General features: G+C 32.5%; 1 protein-coding gene across 1 annotated transcript in view; it reads right to left on the bottom strand.

Annotated features, from left to right (window-relative positions):
* The window catches only part of ARL13B (ARF like GTPase 13B), a 66,047-nt gene that overhangs the window by 3,501 nt on the left and 42,958 nt on the right, over nt 1-19,588 (bottom strand). Inside the window, exons 4-9 of the mRNA XM_081064801.1 lie at nt 15,365-15,470; nt 13,274-13,476; nt 11,075-11,189; nt 7,666-7,891; nt 5,112-5,228; nt 4,030-4,098 (exon numbers count right to left, since the gene is read on the bottom strand). Of these exons, the coding sequence (XP_080920927.1) occupies nt 4,030-4,098; nt 5,112-5,228; nt 7,666-7,891; nt 11,075-11,189; nt 13,274-13,476; nt 15,365-15,470 (836 nt within the window). The remainder of the gene's footprint in view (nt 1-4,029; nt 4,099-5,111; nt 5,229-7,665; nt 7,892-11,074; nt 11,190-13,273; nt 13,477-15,364; nt 15,471-19,588) is intronic.

Below are 19,588 nucleotides of genomic sequence, written 5' to 3'. Positions count from 1 at the left end.
CAGGTCCTATAGCTCTCTCTGCCTGCAGCCTGCTTTGAGCACCCCTTGTGGAACTCTCAAGACATACCATGTACTTCCTCCAAGACATGTGAGTAATAAATTTCTCTATTTCAATTTCTCTTTTGGTCTTTTAGAACCCAATCTTACCATCCAGTACCCAGGGGTCTACATAACAATTGTTGATTTAACAAAATCATAATAGCACTCAAGGTGCTTGGAAGTCGCCACTCCATCCTAACAAGAAGTAAAAAGCTGTAACAGACTGAAAAATCAATAGCTCATCTCGGATCCCTAAGAGAGAGGAGGTCACAGGACAAACCACTGCCCCCAGTATTGGAGGCACAGACAGGCAAACACAAGAAGTCTCCATTTAGTAGAGCAGACAGTCACGAACAGAAACTACCCAGGGAACCAGTGCCCGGGTAGGAAAACCTGGCAAGAAGTATCTTTTTCCCTCCCAATAAATTATTTTATTTTTGCAGTTGATTTTGTATTATTTCTTTGCCAGAAAATTAAATCATTATATACAGAGTAGGTTTCTTGCTGCCTTAACTGTAGGGGATATAAGTTGATCTTGGTGCCCAACTGATATGACCAACTTAATTAAACCCATTTTTATAAAGGGCTTCAAATATTTTAACATGAAAATTGGACAGTAGAATACTACATATTAAATTTTATCTTTGTTCACATCTTAAGATTTGAAAATATTCTTTACTGTGTGCATTTGGTGTTTTTATCTAAGAGAATCTTTTATTTGTTTTTCAAAATGTATACTACATTACATGTCAATGAAGTACAGATTGAGAGTGTTTACAAAATGAAAACAGATTCTCTTTTTCACTCTCTTTTCTGAACGCATCTGTCTTACCTGTTACACTGAGCGAGCTTTACAGACGATAAAAGCAATTAGAAAAGTAGAATCAAATTGCTATCATGGTAAATGTCTATAATCAAATAATTAAGAATCTGCCTTAAAAATTCCCAATCTGACTATAATAAATTGTTTTACATTTCAGTAAATTTTAAGTGCCAAAACAATTCCAATTAACTTTTAATTATCTACTCTAGTTCATCACGTATCTGTTGTCTACTTGCCATCAACCAAACGCAAAGAAATGTATACAAAGTTAGGGAAAAAAAGATGTAATTATAATATTGGCATCTATCAGCATCTCAGATGAAGATCTCATTATAAGCCCTGAAAGTTAATTTATTAAATTATTTTTTATTAAAATTTTTGTTAAAGTTTTTAATTTATCATACCTGCTTCTTTCCCCATTAATATAAGCAGATGATCATACACTAGTTTTTAACCCAGCTTAGGTATACTTTGACTTAAAATTTATGGGCAAAAAAATAATAAAAATATTTCAAAAACTTGTGAAGCTATAGTGTTTTCTTCTCTGCTATGGAAAGCTAAATTTATTGATACAAACTGAAAATTAACTGAAATACAGAAATACGGTGGTCTTAAATTAATTTATTATAATTCTTTCCCAGGAGTTCTAATTTAAAAACAAACACAAGAAAGTGAGGAAAAACAAAACAAAACAAAAACAACCTTCTCAGCTCATTTTCAACTCGCCCTTAATTGTAATGTTCCCCTTTGATGCTACCATTAGTTATTGTCTCCTCATTCTATATACTTTCCCTCAGGAACAGGAAACTATGATTCCCTCAACGCATTCATTCAGTAAACAATTACAGAACATCCATTATAGCTAAATCACTCACATTGTGTGATAACAACTGAAACAAAAAATCTTCCTACATACCATTACATCCACCCAGGTCCCTTCTTTTCTCCTGAGCTCCAAAATCTTATTTATACTGGACTACAGACATTTCCAAATAGATGAGCGTACAGATACCCACTTCTTCCTCATGTATTTTTCTTTTCCTTCTCATGTATTTTCAAGCTTAGAGATAGCACCAACCTTCCAGTCCCTTGAGCCAAATAATCTATTCCTCTCTCCCTCAGCCCACACATCCATTCATCAAATATTACTTACCATCATTGTTAAAATATTCCATGCATACATTTTTTATTCTCCATTTCAATTTCCATTCCTCATTTCTCACTTTGACTACTCCAATAGCCTTCTAACTGGGACCCTTCCTTACCTCAGGTGTGGCCACATCAAGTCTGTACTTCACACAGTGTCAAAAATTGTTTTCCTAAACAAGTCTAGTAACACTACTTCCTTGCTAAAAATGTATAGTGTCTCTTGTAAAATTATAGCAAATCCAGCCATCTTAACATATACTCCTATGTGAGACCCTTCCCAACCCGGCCCTAAACCATAACTCCAGTTTCAATGCTTCCTATACAACTTTAAATCTCCTCTTTCTTACCCACATGAACATAAGCTCCAGTCACAAGTAACTTCACACTATTTTCCAAATATGCAATGTCCTTTTCCATCTCTCTACCTTTGTATAGTCTGTTTCTCCTGCTTATTGACTTTACTCATTCTTCGGAGGCCCAGTTCTAATACCATTTGCACTAACTGTCCCTGCAATTTGTGCACAGTACTCCAATTCTGCACCATATAATGTTTAACTGTATATTGTGAATTGTCACATATAATATGGTAAGCTGAAGTATTGTCTTCTCTATTAGACTAGCATCCCCAGAAAGGCAGAATTTCTGTTTTATTCATCTGGGTATCACCAATATTTTCGGTGTTCTCAAATTCAAAATAGTTATTTGTTGGATGCCTGATTCAGTAAGAGAAAAAATATCTGTCATAGGAAAAATTAACATTTTCTCTATATACGTATACATACATAAACACATATTAACATTATCTAATTTTTCTAACAACACAATAAATATTTAAACTGACAATGTATTCTAACCTATACAATTTCAGAGTATAATAAAACAGGAACTAACCTATCACAGTCAATAAAAATATTGTGATGTAAAACAGTCAACCAAGCATAGATGTGCTTTCAGTGCAATTCTGGTATAGTCTAAGGACAAAGTTTTCTGTCTTTAGAAATGAAAGCAAATCCTTTAATTTTTACTAAGGATTATGAGAAAATATTTCATTACTGACCTATGGTATTCTGAAAAAGAAAGCAAATAGCACATTTATATTTATATACTTTTTGAATGAAAACATTTTATACAGTTTGATATAATTTCAAATTATATGGTAAAGCTTTTCTAAAGATTAAACTTCTGATTTTTTTTTCTAATACATGGGAAAACAAGTTCTAGATTAGGTGAACAGGGTCATCAAAAAGAGAACTGGATTTTCTTGATGGAGAAGTTTATTGAGCTCTGTATATATAAGTATCATTTTGCATTCTGGAAATATTTATTGAAAGAATCTAGGCTGATGGTCTGAAATCAGAACTTCTGCCTGTTGCATAAGGCGGTCCCCTCCTCCCAATAGTCCTTTCTCTAGTTTGCTAGCGGTGGAGTTCTACTGCCATGTTCTGGCTGGACTACCCCTTAGGTTAATTTCATCCAAAAAAATTATCTTCTTGAGGCAATAAAGTTTTCAGTAACTTTCTATTTAGGTGAACTTTACTGGGTATACTTGATTGATCTCTGATTCTGCAATTGTGTTGGTCTTCATTTGAATATTCAGCAGCTGGGTGTCTTATTAGAATCAGAGAAAGAACAATTACGTGGCATCATTGAGTACATTGAGCATATATAGGACTATGCCGTTTTTTTTAGCTCTAAAATTGTAATGTCTATTTAATTTAAATTGCTTTAACACCTTTCCCTTTCCATCACTATTTACATAAATATATAATGGATACACAAAAGGTATGATTATTTTTTACCTCTGTATTCTAAGGTAAACATCAAATCAAATTATATAGAGCCAAAGGGACTTAAGAATAAAAATAAATAAGTTAAATGAAAAAAGCAAAGTATAATGAATGAAAAAATATGGCTGTGGATTTGAAAGGATTCCAAAAATAAACGTTTGTTGAAGTGCTGAGGTAAAGAAAAGTGAATGTGATGTACAGATATTTGAAAACTGATCCTTTTTGCATTACCATTATGACGTGTTTCACCAAGAAGCTCAAGTTTTGGAAGTCTAGTGACTTTGGGGGTTCCCCAGCCAACTAAAGAAAAAGAAAAACATTTAAAACACTGTTAAACAATGTCTCTTTGGATCTGTTGGGAGGATCCCTCCCTCGACAAGAATGTATATAACATATGACGTCGGTTCATATGTAAGAGTGACACAATACTGAACAGCCATAAATCCATTTAAAATCGCTTCTATTTAAAAATGTAATTGTAGGTGGATAACTTTTGTTTTAAAATTTTATTTACCTGTAGTTAAAAATATAAGCATCTTCACCACTATCATAAATAACCTTAGGCTATTGTCACTCCTAGCAGAGGCTAAAAGAAATGTTTACTTATCAAATGGAATACTAGAAATGAGTCTTCAAATAATTCTCAAAGAAAATGTTATCATTTAAAGCCTTCTAGCAGAACTAAAAGGACACTAAAAACATACACATTTAGATATTTATTTACCACTTACACTATAAGTGGTATTATGCCTCATGCTAAAAAATTACAATTATTACGCAGTTAGTATATCCCAGTGCTTTACATGCAGTATTCCATTTAATCCTCATAACAACTTAGAAGGTCGGTATGTATGTTGGAAATATAATGGAAAAATCCACACATTTTGGTTTCAAATGTTAACTTTCAGGATGAAAGACACAAATTTTTTTAAAGCTCCTATTAGCCATCCATTCATTAAACTTAAATTCCTTTCAGCAATCTGGGTCCTGATAGTTCAAATAGGAATTGAAATTGAATCCATTCTAGGAAGTACCTGGGTAATGTTTTCTTTTTAATGTTTACTTTTTTTAAAACTTTAATATAATATTTTTTCTGGTTATAAAAAGCAATAGATATTCATGTTGACAAATTTTGAACAAAGCAGACAGAGCAAAGAATTTTACCTTTTTTCACAAATTCGCAAGTTAATGAATCTACTGAATAAAAACTGCACAATTTCTTTTTCTTCATTGCTTAAAGAAGCATTTCTAAATTCATTATCAATATCAAAAAAAAAAATAAATAAATTCATTATCAATATCAATTTACTCACCAGGAGGAGGAGGTGGGGGTGGTGTTGGGCTCTTAGGAGCAGGGTCATCTGTATTGACAGGTTCTACACGGTGACTCCTTTTTATTCTTAATTTCTTAGTTTTCTTTTTACTGTTATCTACAAGAACATAAATATGGAAATTTATTTATGCCTTTGGGGAAAGGTAAACTTCTATAATAAAAATTAAGACTAGAACTAGAATGTTGATGTTATAATTACCACAGAAATACATCTTCAATTCAACTTTGCAATTATTACCAATAACAAAATGTGAACTTGCTTTTACTACGAATGAATTTTTTGAAATGATTGCTTATTGAATGAGTTAACAAATACGATACAAACAACAAAAAGGTTATTTTCTAAATTCGATGATTATACAGAATACAAAAAAAGTTCACATTTCCAAAAGTAACTTATATTTTTCCAAATACATATTAAATAAATTGTGTAATTGCAGAGATTTCCATAAAACTCAAAATGGCCCAGGGAAATAGGAGAGGTGTTAATTTATCTCAGTAGGATATATATAATGATTCTAGGTATAAGTAGTCCAAAAATAATTATTTAAAATGTGAAAAAAAATCCCAATCAAATCTAAGCACATTACCCATTAAAATAACCCCCAAACAAGGTATACCCAATATAAATATATACAACCAAAATCACATTATTAGACCCTGCAGAATTGAATTTTTGTTCTTCCTAATGATAACTTTTTACAGATTCTCACTTAAGCACATATAAACATTTTAAAGACATCTATGTTGTTAACATGTAAACTTAAACAATGTAAAGCAGGATATCATGTAGATAAAATAACCAAATGTCATAGTTACTGAAATATTTTCACTAACAATTCCAAACTGCTAAATTTTTAGATATATAATGTAGTTTTGAAAATGGGTATTCTGTTACACAAGAAATGTTCAATCCATGAAACCTACAAAGCAATGAGAAATATAAACATACATATTTAGAAACATGTTATTTTTCTAAATAGATTAGTATCATTTGAGACATTTTACTCCAAATAGAAACAAAGACATTATTTTACAATTAAAGCTGGGAGCTTTACAGCTGGAGAAAGGAAAGACAGCCTCCTGAACGATCTGGTACTTTATAGCCTGGGCAAGTAGCTCAAGGTCTTGGAAGAGCATAAGATAGAGAACACCTGACCTGAAGTGGGGTCTCAGCTCAGTCACAGATGAGACATGATCTTAAATAAGGTACTCAGTCTCTCCAAATCCCTGGTTTCTTATTCTATATAATGGGAATAATATGCCCTAGGATTTCTTTGTTAAATAATATATATGTATATATATGGCATCTGAAACCATGTTCTAAATTATAAAATGCTAATTATAATAATACTAATCATTATAGTTATATGATTCACTATCTCAGATCTTTTTACGCTTTATTTTCAAGTCATCTGCCAAATCATTTTGCTCTTTAACAATGTATTAGTGTAAAAAAGAGTTCTTTCAATATATTGAGAGGTCACTTTAGGTTTACTTTCTGTTAACTCCACTGTATAGCTACCCAAATTTCCCAACTTACAAAAAGTATAACTTTCAAATTTAATTATTTTTATATAGCAAAACATTCAAGTTAGCTAATCTCCACTTCAGGGATTGAGATCTTATTTTCACCAACTCTTTGATACTGTACAAAAATTCTTATATACTGTACAACAGAACCATATTGCTAACTAGGAATGGCAAGGAAGTCATGGTTATTGGGTATCTCCCACGTGTCAGGCCCTGTGCTAAGAACATAGGGTTATAAGAAACCCTAAAAGTCCTGTGATAAAAGATGATGCTTATTTCCCTTTTGGACATGAAAAAAAAAAAAAAAAGACTAAAGAACGTTATATAACGTAAGATATATCTAGTAGATGGAAAAGTCAGGATTCTATGTCAGGTTGTCTGATTCCAAACACAGGCTGTCTCTCTGAGACCTTCCTGTTAAATAACATAGCCACTTAGAAAAAGAAAAGTAATTATGATTTGAACATATTATAAGAGGAAAATGGCTGTTTGATAAGACTTTTAAAATGTTCAAGTAATTATGTCTGCATGCTACAGAAATAGCAAGTTAATAAAGGAAATGATGTTGATTGTTGCATCATGAGGCTTGAAGAGAAACACACAAACAAAAAACACAAATAGGCCTTAAAGGTATTAAATACACTCCAAGGATTCCTGGGGCTATGCTATTAGGTTGGTGCAAAAGTAACTGCGGTTTTTACAATTATTTTTAACCTTTTAAACCACAATTACTTTTGTACCAACCTAATATACGCCAAATTTATGAAACTAAAATTAAAATTTCTGTTGAAATTCTTTTAAGTTACAAAAGACTACATTTTAAAGCATAGTGAATAAAAACACAATTTAGCAAATTGACTAATGATAACTAAAAACCATGATAAATACTGCACTTGGAGACCAAAAATATGACAGTACATTTTTTTGTGAAAATAATCATGACAAATGAAAGAAGCATAATTAATATGTATATCTTTTTATTTAATAACTAGTTTTATCACCTGATTCTGATGATGGCTGGTCTGTCTCATCTTCATTCTCCAACTGCTGTGTTAATGCCTCCTTATAATTTTCTACTATTCCAAACTCATTGTTTTTTTGGCTACTGTCACTGATCTGGCTCTTGGTCTCTATGTGCTCATGCTCCATTTTATGTTTCAGGGGGTAGTCATCACTGTCTTTCTCCATATTTTGCCTCTTTTTCTCTTTTTCAAGTTTTTTTTCATTCTAACAAAAATGAAACATATCATCTTTAGTATAACAGTTGCATCTAAGATAGTTTTAAGGGAGAAATCAAATAATCCAAGAGCATTCTGTAGTTTCGGGGAACTGTGATATTACTATTAAAAAATTATTTGTTGAAGATATCATTAAAACATGCTAATTGGCAAACATTCAGAAACCAGATTGCATAAAGAAAGAACATAAATATTACTGGTAATTCCACAATCTAGAGATGAGCACTATTTGGAATATAATCAAGAGGTGCTTTTCTTTACCACACATACAGACACGCATCACCCACAAACATACATAAATGTGCTGGATTATTCTTCTCTACATAACCATATTTGCATTTGTTTTTTAAACAAAAAAGAATTGAAGTTTTTATTTAAGAATATATATTTCTTTCCTTGTCAATGAATATATGAAGCGCTCAGAATAGTGACTGATTGGGGCGGCCGGATGGCTCAGATGGTTAGAGCACGAGCTCTGAACAACGGGGTTGCTGGTTCGATTCCCACATGGGCTGGTAGGCTACACCCTCCACAACTAGACTGAAGGACAATGATTTGGAGCTGATGGGCCCTGGAGAAACACACTATTCCCCAATAAAATGTATATATATATATATAAAAAAAGAATAGTGCATGACACCTAGTAAAGTGTTACATAATGAATGCTGTATGTGGCAGCTATTATTACTTTCTTCAATTACATTATCATTTTGAATGGTTATATCATAGGTAATTTATTTTACCAATTCCCAATCAATGGACAAAGAAATTACTTTCAATTTTTTGCTACTAAAAGAAATACTAAGATTGAATTAGTTCTTTAGAATAAATTCCTAACAACAGAATTGTTGGATCAATGGGTAAGCACATTTTCAAATGTGACACACTACCAACTTCCATTCAGAAAAACTAAAGTCAATTTATACCCCAGGTAAAAGGTCAGGAGAGTAATATTTCCCCATATATTTTTCAATGCTGTGTCTCATTATCAGTCTTTTATATCTGTCAAAGTAATAAATAAATGTTTTACCTCAGTTTTGGTTTGATTTAGCTTATTGTTTTTATTACTAGTGAAGATGAATTATTAAATACCCTATGGCCATTTTTATTTTTTTGTTAGGGAACTACCATGGTAACCCAATATCTACTTTTCTATTAGATTCTCATTATTTTCATAGTAATTTTTAAGGGTTCTTTTTTTGGCCTATGTGTCTCAAATATTTTTAATTAGGGTTTGCTTGGGTTTTTTTGCCTTAAACTTTGTAGAACAGCTCTTAAAAATTTGACTGTAATAAGATCTATCTATTTTTACTTTGTGATTTGTGGTTTAATTACCTTGTTTTGAAAGTTTTTCCTCCTCCATACATATACAAATGTTTATAATATGTGCTAGTATTTTTAAGGCTTCTTTTTTTATACATTTAAGTCTTCTGGAATTTAATTTGTTATTAGTGTTTAATAATTTTACTTTTTTCCAAATAATTGTTCAGTTGTTCCAACCTCCTTTTCTCCCACATTTGAAATGTCACCTTTAACTTTCACAAAATGCTCATGCATAATTAGATACATTCAGTGTTTATCAGTGTTCCATTGTTCTGTCTGTCTGTTCTGGAACCAACACCTCACCATTTTTATTATCTGTGGTAAAAAATCAAAGGAATGTAGGTGCTTCTCTAAACTGCAAACATTTTAAAGGAGGAGTTTTCTGGGGGATAAAAAAGGAAACCTGCTTGGTATAAAAGAGACTATAAGTAATTAGCTTTTATTTGTTTCATTTCTTTAATGATCATCTTCTTAAAATTACTGTAGCTTAAAAAGCACAATGACTACTTTCCCCATGCCATTGATTAATTCAGAGACTTTCAATAGAAGGTACACTATTCTGTATTGTGCACATCTTTATGCTGTGAAAAATATATTGGTGGTAGAAGCGCTAAGATCTTCTAAGTAACCATGGTACTACAAAATAATTGGTCATTATTTACAAGGTAAGCTTTATTATACATGTAGAGAATATAACGTTTGAAAGTAAAAAAATCAAACTTGATTTACCTCTTCTCTATCAACGTGTTTAAAGAGCATAAAATAAAACTTGACAAACATAGTTATTTTGTAGGATGGAGACAAAACAATCACTCAAGTTATTACGATGGCATTACTGTACTTAGAAAAGCACCTGCTTAAGCTAAATACCAACGGGGCTAATAAAATTATTAAATACAATTAACCTTCTGGTGCCTAAACAACTTGAGACCAACTATTTCACATTACCATTATTTTGCAAAATAAAACAATACCAATCGTCTTCAATAAAAAATAAAAAAACAATACCAATCCAATCGTCTTACCTGCGGAGCTGCCTCCCTCAGCAGCAGCCCCAAGGAGAAACAAGCATCCACCTTTCCAGATGAGCACCTGTGTGGAAGGAGGCAGTGACAGGGGAAGAGGAATGGAGAACCACAGGCAGTGGGACCAGTGAGCCAGCTGCCACTTTGCGCTCCCAATAAATGGTTTAGGAAGCTCTGCCTCTGGGAAGGTATGGCTGCTGAGGGCCAAATATGGACACCAGTAGAAAACGGAAACAAAGACACAGGTACACAGACACGTACACACGCACACACACAACCCCTCAACTTTGTTATGATTAAAAATGTACAAATGAATTTTGGTAAAACTTCTGACAATTAAAATAAATAATATTTACAGAGAGAATAATTTATTATAGTTTCAAACATTCTTAAGTGTCCCGGGTAAATAATTAGGAAATCGTTTGTATACTCTAATACATCATAAGCATCTAAACATGATTGTAAAGAAACAGTAACAGCAATACAGGGACAAAGACAATGTAAATATATTACTACCATATGAAATAAATGACAAAAAAAAACCCAGATATACTAGAACAGTAACTATTATAGTTGCTACATTCAATCTTAATTTTCATTCTCAGTTAATTCTGAAGTCCTTTCCTTTTTATACTAGTTCAGAAAGAAAATTTGAAAAGGAAGCAAAAGCAGCAGAATTTTAACCCATTTAATTCTTTTAAAAACAATCAGCTTCCAGTGAACATTTCTTTCTATCTCCCTGCCTCCTTTCTCAACTCCCCACTTTTCTTAACTTCCATCTTTATAACTTAAGAGATAAAAGTTACATTTGCCACTATCCATACCTCGAGGATTACAGTTGCTATCGGCTGGAAAGGATTAACAATAATTGGTTCTGGGTCCACTTCAGCCAGACCACTGGTTCCATCGAGTTCAGCCTGCTCTCGCTCTCTTTGTTCTCTATTATTTGAGGAAAAAAATTTGGAATTCCTGAGAAAATGCTAAACCATGTTTAAGAACACTTACAATAGGTTTAAGGGTTATTAAATGCAGTAATTTAAACAGCAAGACATGGCTTTGAATTACTGAGAGATTTTTCAGAAATCCCTATGCAGGTAGCAGGTCTCTGCCCCCATGTAAAGATCAATCATTTGAATTTTAAAATAAAGAAATGTTGACAAAAATGACATTCCCTATGACTGATGCCTTAATGTCAATTGTGCATATTAATTATTTTTCTATGTGTCAAGCGTTTATATTTATCAATTTATTAATTACCCTCCTAAACCAATGCTGTCCTCTTCACTGATGTTCACAGATAACTAAGTCCTCTTGTTAACCCTCTTCTTAAGGGCTGTGTCAAGTTTCATATGTGAACAAAATAACAACTGTTGTTTTACATAATAGAAGAGGCTATAAAAATAAGCTGTACTTATCACTCATATTAAATAAGTATTTCCATATTCGTTAGTACTGGAACATTTACTATCTCTGATTTATAATTAATGTTGCCCCATATATGAAGGGTAATAAGTTATAAAACAAGTAGCTGAAGACAGAACAATGAGTAGTATAGATCTGAAGTAGGCTGTAAGTATAGTATAGCAATTTTTTTGTTTGTTTGTTTTCTTAATGGAGGAAAAGCAAAGGGGTCGTCTGGAAAGTGTGCCTATGTATTTTATTTTTATAAATATATAAAAGGTACACTTACATGAGTGATTGGTTGTACTGAGCTTTATGTCATGAAAATATACAGTAAGATAGAAACCACAAGATTCTCCCAGGAATTAAAACTTCTTATCTATGTTAAGAGAGATCTAGATGAATGACCTTCTCACAATATTGAGCACTTGGTGATGGAGTGTTATCTCTAGAAACACTTCTCTCCTTTAAGTCCTATCTCTGAGTTAAATGAAAGATACCGTGTTTCCCCGAAAATAAGACCTAGCTGGATCATCAGCTCTAAAATGTCTTTTGGAGCAAAAATTAATATAAGACTTGGTATTATTTTACTGTAATATAAGACTGGGTCTTATATAATATATATAGTATATATATATGGTATAGTACACTGTAATATAATATAATATAATATGATATAATATAATATAGAAAACATAATATCTCATATTATCTCATATTATATAATACAAGACCAGGTCTTATATTAATTTTTGCTCCAAAAGACGCATTAGAGTTGATTGTCCAGCTAGGTCTTATTTTTGAGGAAACACGGTACCAGTAATCAGAGGATTTCCTGGACAGTGTAAGAGAACTCCTCACAAAGTCATCACCAACGGTAGTTTAGTAGGTTCATGTCTTCCGGGCTGCAACTCTATTAAAGCGTATGGAAGCCAAGTTATTACTTAGATGGAAGACAACTTTGGATCTTATAGGAGCTCACTTAAACATCTTTTCAATTCTCCCCTCCCCTACGGTGTAACAATCCAGAGGAGAAAAGAAAGAAAAATTTTTGGATTAAGCACTAAATTCAACTTCTAATCAAATCTGAGTACTTTCTTGCAGCATTAAAATTATTACAAGTGATTCTGTAATAGAATTTATACAATCATTTTTTATTATTATTTTTAAAATTCAGAGCTTGCTAAGTTTAGTTTAAAAGTTTCCTTTGAGGGAATATAGTTTTTAAATTATTGAAAAACAGATTTAAAGAAACTGAGATGGTACAATTTAGCCTGTTTTCTGACAAAACTAGTGTTGAAGATCAGGTTTTGCTTCAGTTGATTGATCCACTAACAGCTTACCTTCTATATTTGTTGAGTTAGGTACCCATAAGAAATAGGAGGTGCTTTTTTCCAACTCTGAGAGATAATGAATACCGAAGGAATAAATTTAACTACCATAACACTACCAGGAAATTAGAACTCTATCTCCCAAACTGGTATAGCAAAAGATCCTTAGAAATAGCTGTCTTCCTTCACACAGAAAGAGGAAATTGAACAGATAAAACTGAAAAATTATTTATAAGGCTTTGGTATTTTTGACTTTTCAAATGCACTGTAGCACAAAATTAATCTACTTACCTTTCTTCCCGTAATTTTCGCACTCGTTCAGCCCTTTCTCGTTTCTCTTGTTCCTCAAGAGCACGTTGTTCTGTTGTGTCTTTTTGGATGCGTTCATTTAAGGCATCAAAGTCTCTTGCAATGATATGTAGCAGCCAATAAAGGCCTTTTTTAATGGATTTGTCTATTTTCTTTCCAGATCCCAAGATTGCTGAACAAGGTTCCTAAAAAACAGCAATTAATTTGACTTAAAGATTAAGTTTTCCACAAAAAAAACTATTCATAAACCATAATTATCAGTAAATCAAAATTAACCCACTAAATTAATGATATGAAGCACCTGCTTATTTAACTTACAAAACACACCTCTGCAATGATCACTAACATTAGTACATAGGAGTTGGAATATTTTATGTATAATATCTATAAGCTATAAGAGATATTATGATATAAGAAGTCGACTGTGTCAGTTATAAAAGTTTTATATATATAGTTATATGTATAATGTAATATATAATGATATACACACACATATATATTATATATATCTATATACATATATAAAACAAACTCATTAAAAGAACAAAATATCACTATTTATAAAAAATAGCACAGAGTTTTAATTCCTTATATCAGGTAGTTTATAGAAGTAAATATCTTTTAAGATTGACAGTCTAATGACCATCTTCTGAAATCAGAATAAATTATTAAAATATCTGTCCAACTTTTTAAAGATTATATGATAGCTCTCCTGATGTGATTTTTGAAAAATGTAAACCTCTCCTATGTTCAAAGTTTGTATTTACATGTTTTCTTTACTGTTTACAAAATTTATAGCATGATGTGTTTGTATAGCTTATGGGTCCTGTCAGTAATATCTTAAACAAAAAGCAAATCTAGAGTCTTTGAAATCACAAAACACTGTTTATGAAAGAGAGTAACAACTAAATAGAAAACCAATATTACTGTATTAAGTAATATCAACAGAACAGTGGGTAAAAATAATTCTTTCAACCGCCGATAAGGGTCTAATATCCAAAATATACAAGAAACTCATGAAACTCAACAACAAAAAAACAAACAACCCAATTGAAAAATGGGCAGAGGACCTGAAGAGACATTTCTCCAAAGAGGACTTACAAATGGCAAAAGACATATGAAAAAATGCTCAACATCACTAATCATCAGAGAAATGCAAATAAAAACCACAATAAGATATAACCTCACCCCAGTCAGAATGGCTATCATCAACAAGACAAATAGCAACAAGTGTTGAAGAGGCTGTGGAGAAAAAGGAACCCTCATACACTGTTGGTGGAAATGCAGACTGGTGCAGCCGCTATGGAAGGCAGTGTGGAGGTTCCTCAAAAAATTACAAATAGAATTACCATATGACCCAGCAATCCCTCTCCTGGGTATCTACCCAAAGAATTTGAAATCATTTATACATAAAGACATGTGTGCTCCAATGTTCATTGCAGCTTTGTTTAAGGTGGCCAAGACATGGAAACAACCAAAATGTCCTTCGACAGATGAATGGATAAAGAAGTTGTGGTATATATACACAATGGAATGCTATTCGGCGTTAAGGAAAGATGATATAGGAACATTTTGTGACAACATGGATGGATCTTGAGAGTATAATGCTAAGCGAAATAAGTCAGACAGAAATAGCAGAGAACCCTATGATTTCACTGATATGTGGTATATAAACCAAAAACAACAAAAGAACAAGACAAACAAATGAGAAAGAAAAACTCATAGACATAGACAATAGTTTAGTGGTTACCAGAGGGTAAGGGGGTGGGGGGAGGGAGATGAGGGTAAGGGGGATCAAATATATGGTGATGAAAGGAGAACTGACTCTGGGTGGTGAACACACAATGGGATTTATAGATGATGTAATACAGAATTGTACACCTGAAATTATGTAATTTCATTAACAATTGTCACCCCAATAAATAAATTTAAAAAATAATAATAATAATAATTCTTTCAAAACACTAATGAATTATTGTTAGCTGCCTACCACCTAATTGCCTATCACCTTTACAAAAAACTGAGTTCTATTCAACATATTTTATAGGGAGTAAAAACAAAACAAAAACTTACTATTTGACACAGGCACTTGTGCTCATTGACCAATCTTTCCAGAGATAGACATTCAATCACATCAGCTTCTCCTAATGCCCCTTCCTTGTCTTGTTTATTTGCCAACCTAGAGAGGTATAAATGAAGTCATTTTATAGGAAATATATACACAGACAACCACTTAAATATTTTGACCACATTCTCAGTCCAAAATTTTAAACCTACTGATTCTAGAACACACTGGTTTTAGACAGCATTAGAGTATCTATTTCACCATTTTTATTTTACTGCTAAAATAAGTTTATAAGAATTGGCATAAAAAAGGAGAAATCAGGTAAAGTATCAAGAAAACAAGCAATAGACTAACAGGCCAACCAAAAAGCTGCAAGTAGAAAAAGAAGTAGACTAGTTTCTACAGCCCACAGCCATCAATTCCAATGTTCACATTAATTATGTCTTTATCTTCTTAAAAAACATTGCATCATGATGTAAATGCCTTATCTCAAGTCCTCATCTTCTTAAAATACAAACTGTATCATGATTTAAATACCCAAATATTCATTCTGAGCTTGTAATATTTGCAATCATGTGTATTTCCAGTATGTGAATGTGTCCACATAAACGTGCAATTTACCGGAAAGGTGGGGCCACTTCTATCTAGTTTACTTTGCATAGCACTAGACATAAAAAAAAAACACCCCACATTATATTCAATTAGCAACAAATTAGGGAAAAACAAATGAAAAACCAAAATAAGTTCTAAAAAAAGAGGAATTACGACAAAATATCACGATTTGCCTATCAGATGGCAGAGGTCAGAAGTTTAATAAAACACTATCTTGGTCGGGGTTTGGTAGACATTTTAGACAAATATACTGGGAGTGCCAAATAAATTGTATGCACATTTTAAAAGATGTTATCTATATATCACTTTTAGAAGCTGGATTGAATTATAGTAGCGATGTGTAGTATGACATTCGCTCAAAAGATGGCGTTAATCAAATGAATGGTAGTGTCACCATGTGACAGGCAGGACAGTCAAAGAAAATAGCAGACGCACAGTTGTCGTTCAAGGAGTGCAAGACCATTTTGAAGTGGTATTTGCAATTCGAGAACGTTCTCCAGACTTCACACCCCTTGACTTCTACCTATGGGGGCCTTAAAGGATGTGGTGTACCATAGAAAACCAGCTACACTGGCGGTACTTCAGGAAGAAACTGAAGCAGTATGCGCAATGATACAAGTGGACACTTTGGTCAACGTTGCAAGCAGTAATTCACTGTAATCAGAAGTGTCTGGACAATGATGGTAACCCTTTGAGCACTTCTTGTAATTGCAGAGGTCAAACGTGACTTGTATTCATCTTTTGTTATCAGTATATATTGAGTATTACAATTTTAATAGCTTTTTCCTTTCTTAAAATGTGTCTACATTGTTTTGGCACCCTTTGTATATTACTTAATAAATACACAGAACAAATCTAATGAACCCTTATCACCTGTCTTTAAAATTATCAACATTGTGCCATTCTTGCTCATTTACATATCTTCCACATTTACCCTAGTCATGTCACTTCACCCCAAAATTTAAAAATTAAAAACATTACCACAATACCATTACAACAAAGAATATTAATATTCCTCAATATCTTTTTACAAGTGTTACGTCTAAATTCAGATCCAAACTAAATATACATTACAATTTATTCTTTTAAATCGTTTTGAATCAATATCGCCTCCAGCCACAAAATCCCCAAACCCTGGAACACCACTACCACCTCCTCCTTTCCTCCGATAACATGTACTTGTAAAACAAGTCATTTTTCCCCCTGTATTTTTGTTCTGTTTGTTCGTTTATTAGGGAGACCACTTCATAGACTTTGTAGATGCCTGACCACTGCACCATACATACACCTGATGCTGAAGCTGAATATTGAATGTCAACTATAATTAAACATATATATTTAATTATGTATTAATTAAATGTGGAGTACAGCACAGGGAATATAGTCAACGGCATTGTAACAGCTATATGTGATGTCAGAGGGGTAGTATAATAGATTGGGGGGGTATCACTTTGTGAGGGGCATAAATGTCTAACTATTACATTGTTTTGTACACCTGAAACTAATTTAAAAAAAAATGTCGTATTTCTTTAGAATTTCTTGTGTTTAGCATTTGGTTGATTTGACACCTTCCGTATGAGGTCATTTAACATGCATACTCTGTATTTCGTATATCTGGTAGTTAGATGTACAGTCTGGATGAGTTTCAAGCTGAAATCTTTTGGCAAACATATTTCATAGATGGTGCTGGTACTTGGGAGGATTATAACACCATTTTTAGTGATGTTAAAATGGGTCAGTGAATTCTGCTGGAGTCAGCCTGATTCATCCAAAATAAAGCTCCCGTTAAACTTTATCTAACAATTTTAGCAACCAATGATGACCTTTGTTAAAATTCCATTATTTTATAAGAGCTTAGAAAATCATGACTTTTCTAGTTCTATATTCCTTCTGAATTTACTAGCTGGATTTTGCTAAAAAGCTTTCATCAATTACTTGCTTAATCTTACTTAAATACAATTCAGAGAAAAGTCAAGATAAATCTTTGATCCTTTGCCTTCATTTCCTAATTTTTACAACAATAAATTGATGCCCTGTCAGCCTCCAAAGGTGATCAAGTTGCTTTCTTTGGTTTGTGGGGGATATCATGAGGACTCGTGGATTTTTAAAATATACTTGATATGTTTCAATTTACTGTAGTTACTGTTCTTTTTGTGGCTCAAAGTTACCCATTTTTGGTCAGTGTGAGTCCCTTTTGTGTTGGCTCCTCCGTTCTTTTGGTACAACTCCAATGGTCTTTGATATCTTCTTGCTTTTTTGTTGAGATAATATTCCAGACCTCGGATCATCCATTTTCCTAAGGAGTCCTGGATCCTTTCAGTAGGAACTGGTATTTTAAAGACCACAATCTGGGTACTATGGACATTTACTGCAATTGACTTGCTATTGTTTTCTAGACTCTTTCAGTGGATAAAGCTAGGGGAAATGTAGTTTTTTTAAGAAAGAAAAATTAAATTATGAGCTTACATTGATTTTTTTTCCATTTTAAATCAAATATTACCCAGTTTTTACTTAGCTTCTTAAGTAAGACACTACACTAAGAAGGATAAAATCTCTTTGTGGTTATTCTTGTCTCTAAGATTTATCCCACAAGAGATGCATAGTCAAAATATTGGGTTTTAAAATTACTTGAAATAATCCTTCTCTGTGTGGTTATGCCACCATCTAGATATACAGAGAAGTTCATTTGTTTCAGGCTGTTTTTGCTTTTTAGAAATAGTTTTATTTTTAAGATTTAATTTTTAAAACATTCATGTGGTTCCAAATTCAAAGTTATAAAAACAAAGTACAATCAGAAAGAACTGTTTTCCATCTCCATCCCTTCTCCTCTCTCTATTCCATCCATTTTCCTACAAAGTAACCATTTTCATTAGTTTTTCTTCCCATTATTTCTTTTTGAAAATATAATTATTTATATGGATGAAATGGTATTTTAAAGACCCCAATTTGGGCACTATGGATATTCACTGCTATTGCCTGGGGGTGGGGGGTTCTTCTTCAAAAACTAGCTATACACACTCTAGTCCAATTTTTTTTTTTAACAGTAAATCCTAAAATTACCCTGAAGCCGTGTAAAGAAATCGCCTTTATTACTATATTCTCTATTAATGAGCAAAATGCTCTTTGTACGGATGTTTCATCATTTATTCAGCCAGGCCCACACTGCCCACTTCAGTGGTTGTTCCCAGTGTTTTGTTTTTACAAAGAGTGCTGTGAAGAGGAAGTGTGTAAAGGAGTTACTTCTTATTTTGGGAACACATTTCAGGAAGTGGGACTGCTAAATCAAAGAATAAATGCAAATGTTATTTTGATAGATATGCTAGCAGCAGCCCTCCTCTAACCTTTAAATCATAAAAATCAGGCAGACAAAAAGGGAGAGTAAGGAAATTTAGTGTTGTGAGAGACATTTCATGTCTAATTTTTCCCCAAAATAATTTATCTTTGGTAAAATTAATTTTGAATTATTATATTGATATAGTAAACAGCATAAGATATATTGCTGTACGACTTTAGTTTTTTTATATTGAAAACTATGGAAGAAACTTATTTTAAATAAAAAAAAATAGATATAGTAAAAAGAAAAGTGGTGTGAAAGGTTTAAAGACAGGAGCTCTTTCCTG

The sequence above is a fragment of the Rhinolophus hipposideros genome (assembly GCF_964194185.1).
Source record: "Rhinolophus hipposideros genome assembly, chromosome: 2".
NCBI lineage: Eukaryota > Metazoa > Chordata > Mammalia > Chiroptera > Rhinolophidae > Rhinolophus > Rhinolophus hipposideros.
This window is presented reverse-complemented; position numbering and strand designations above follow the sequence as displayed.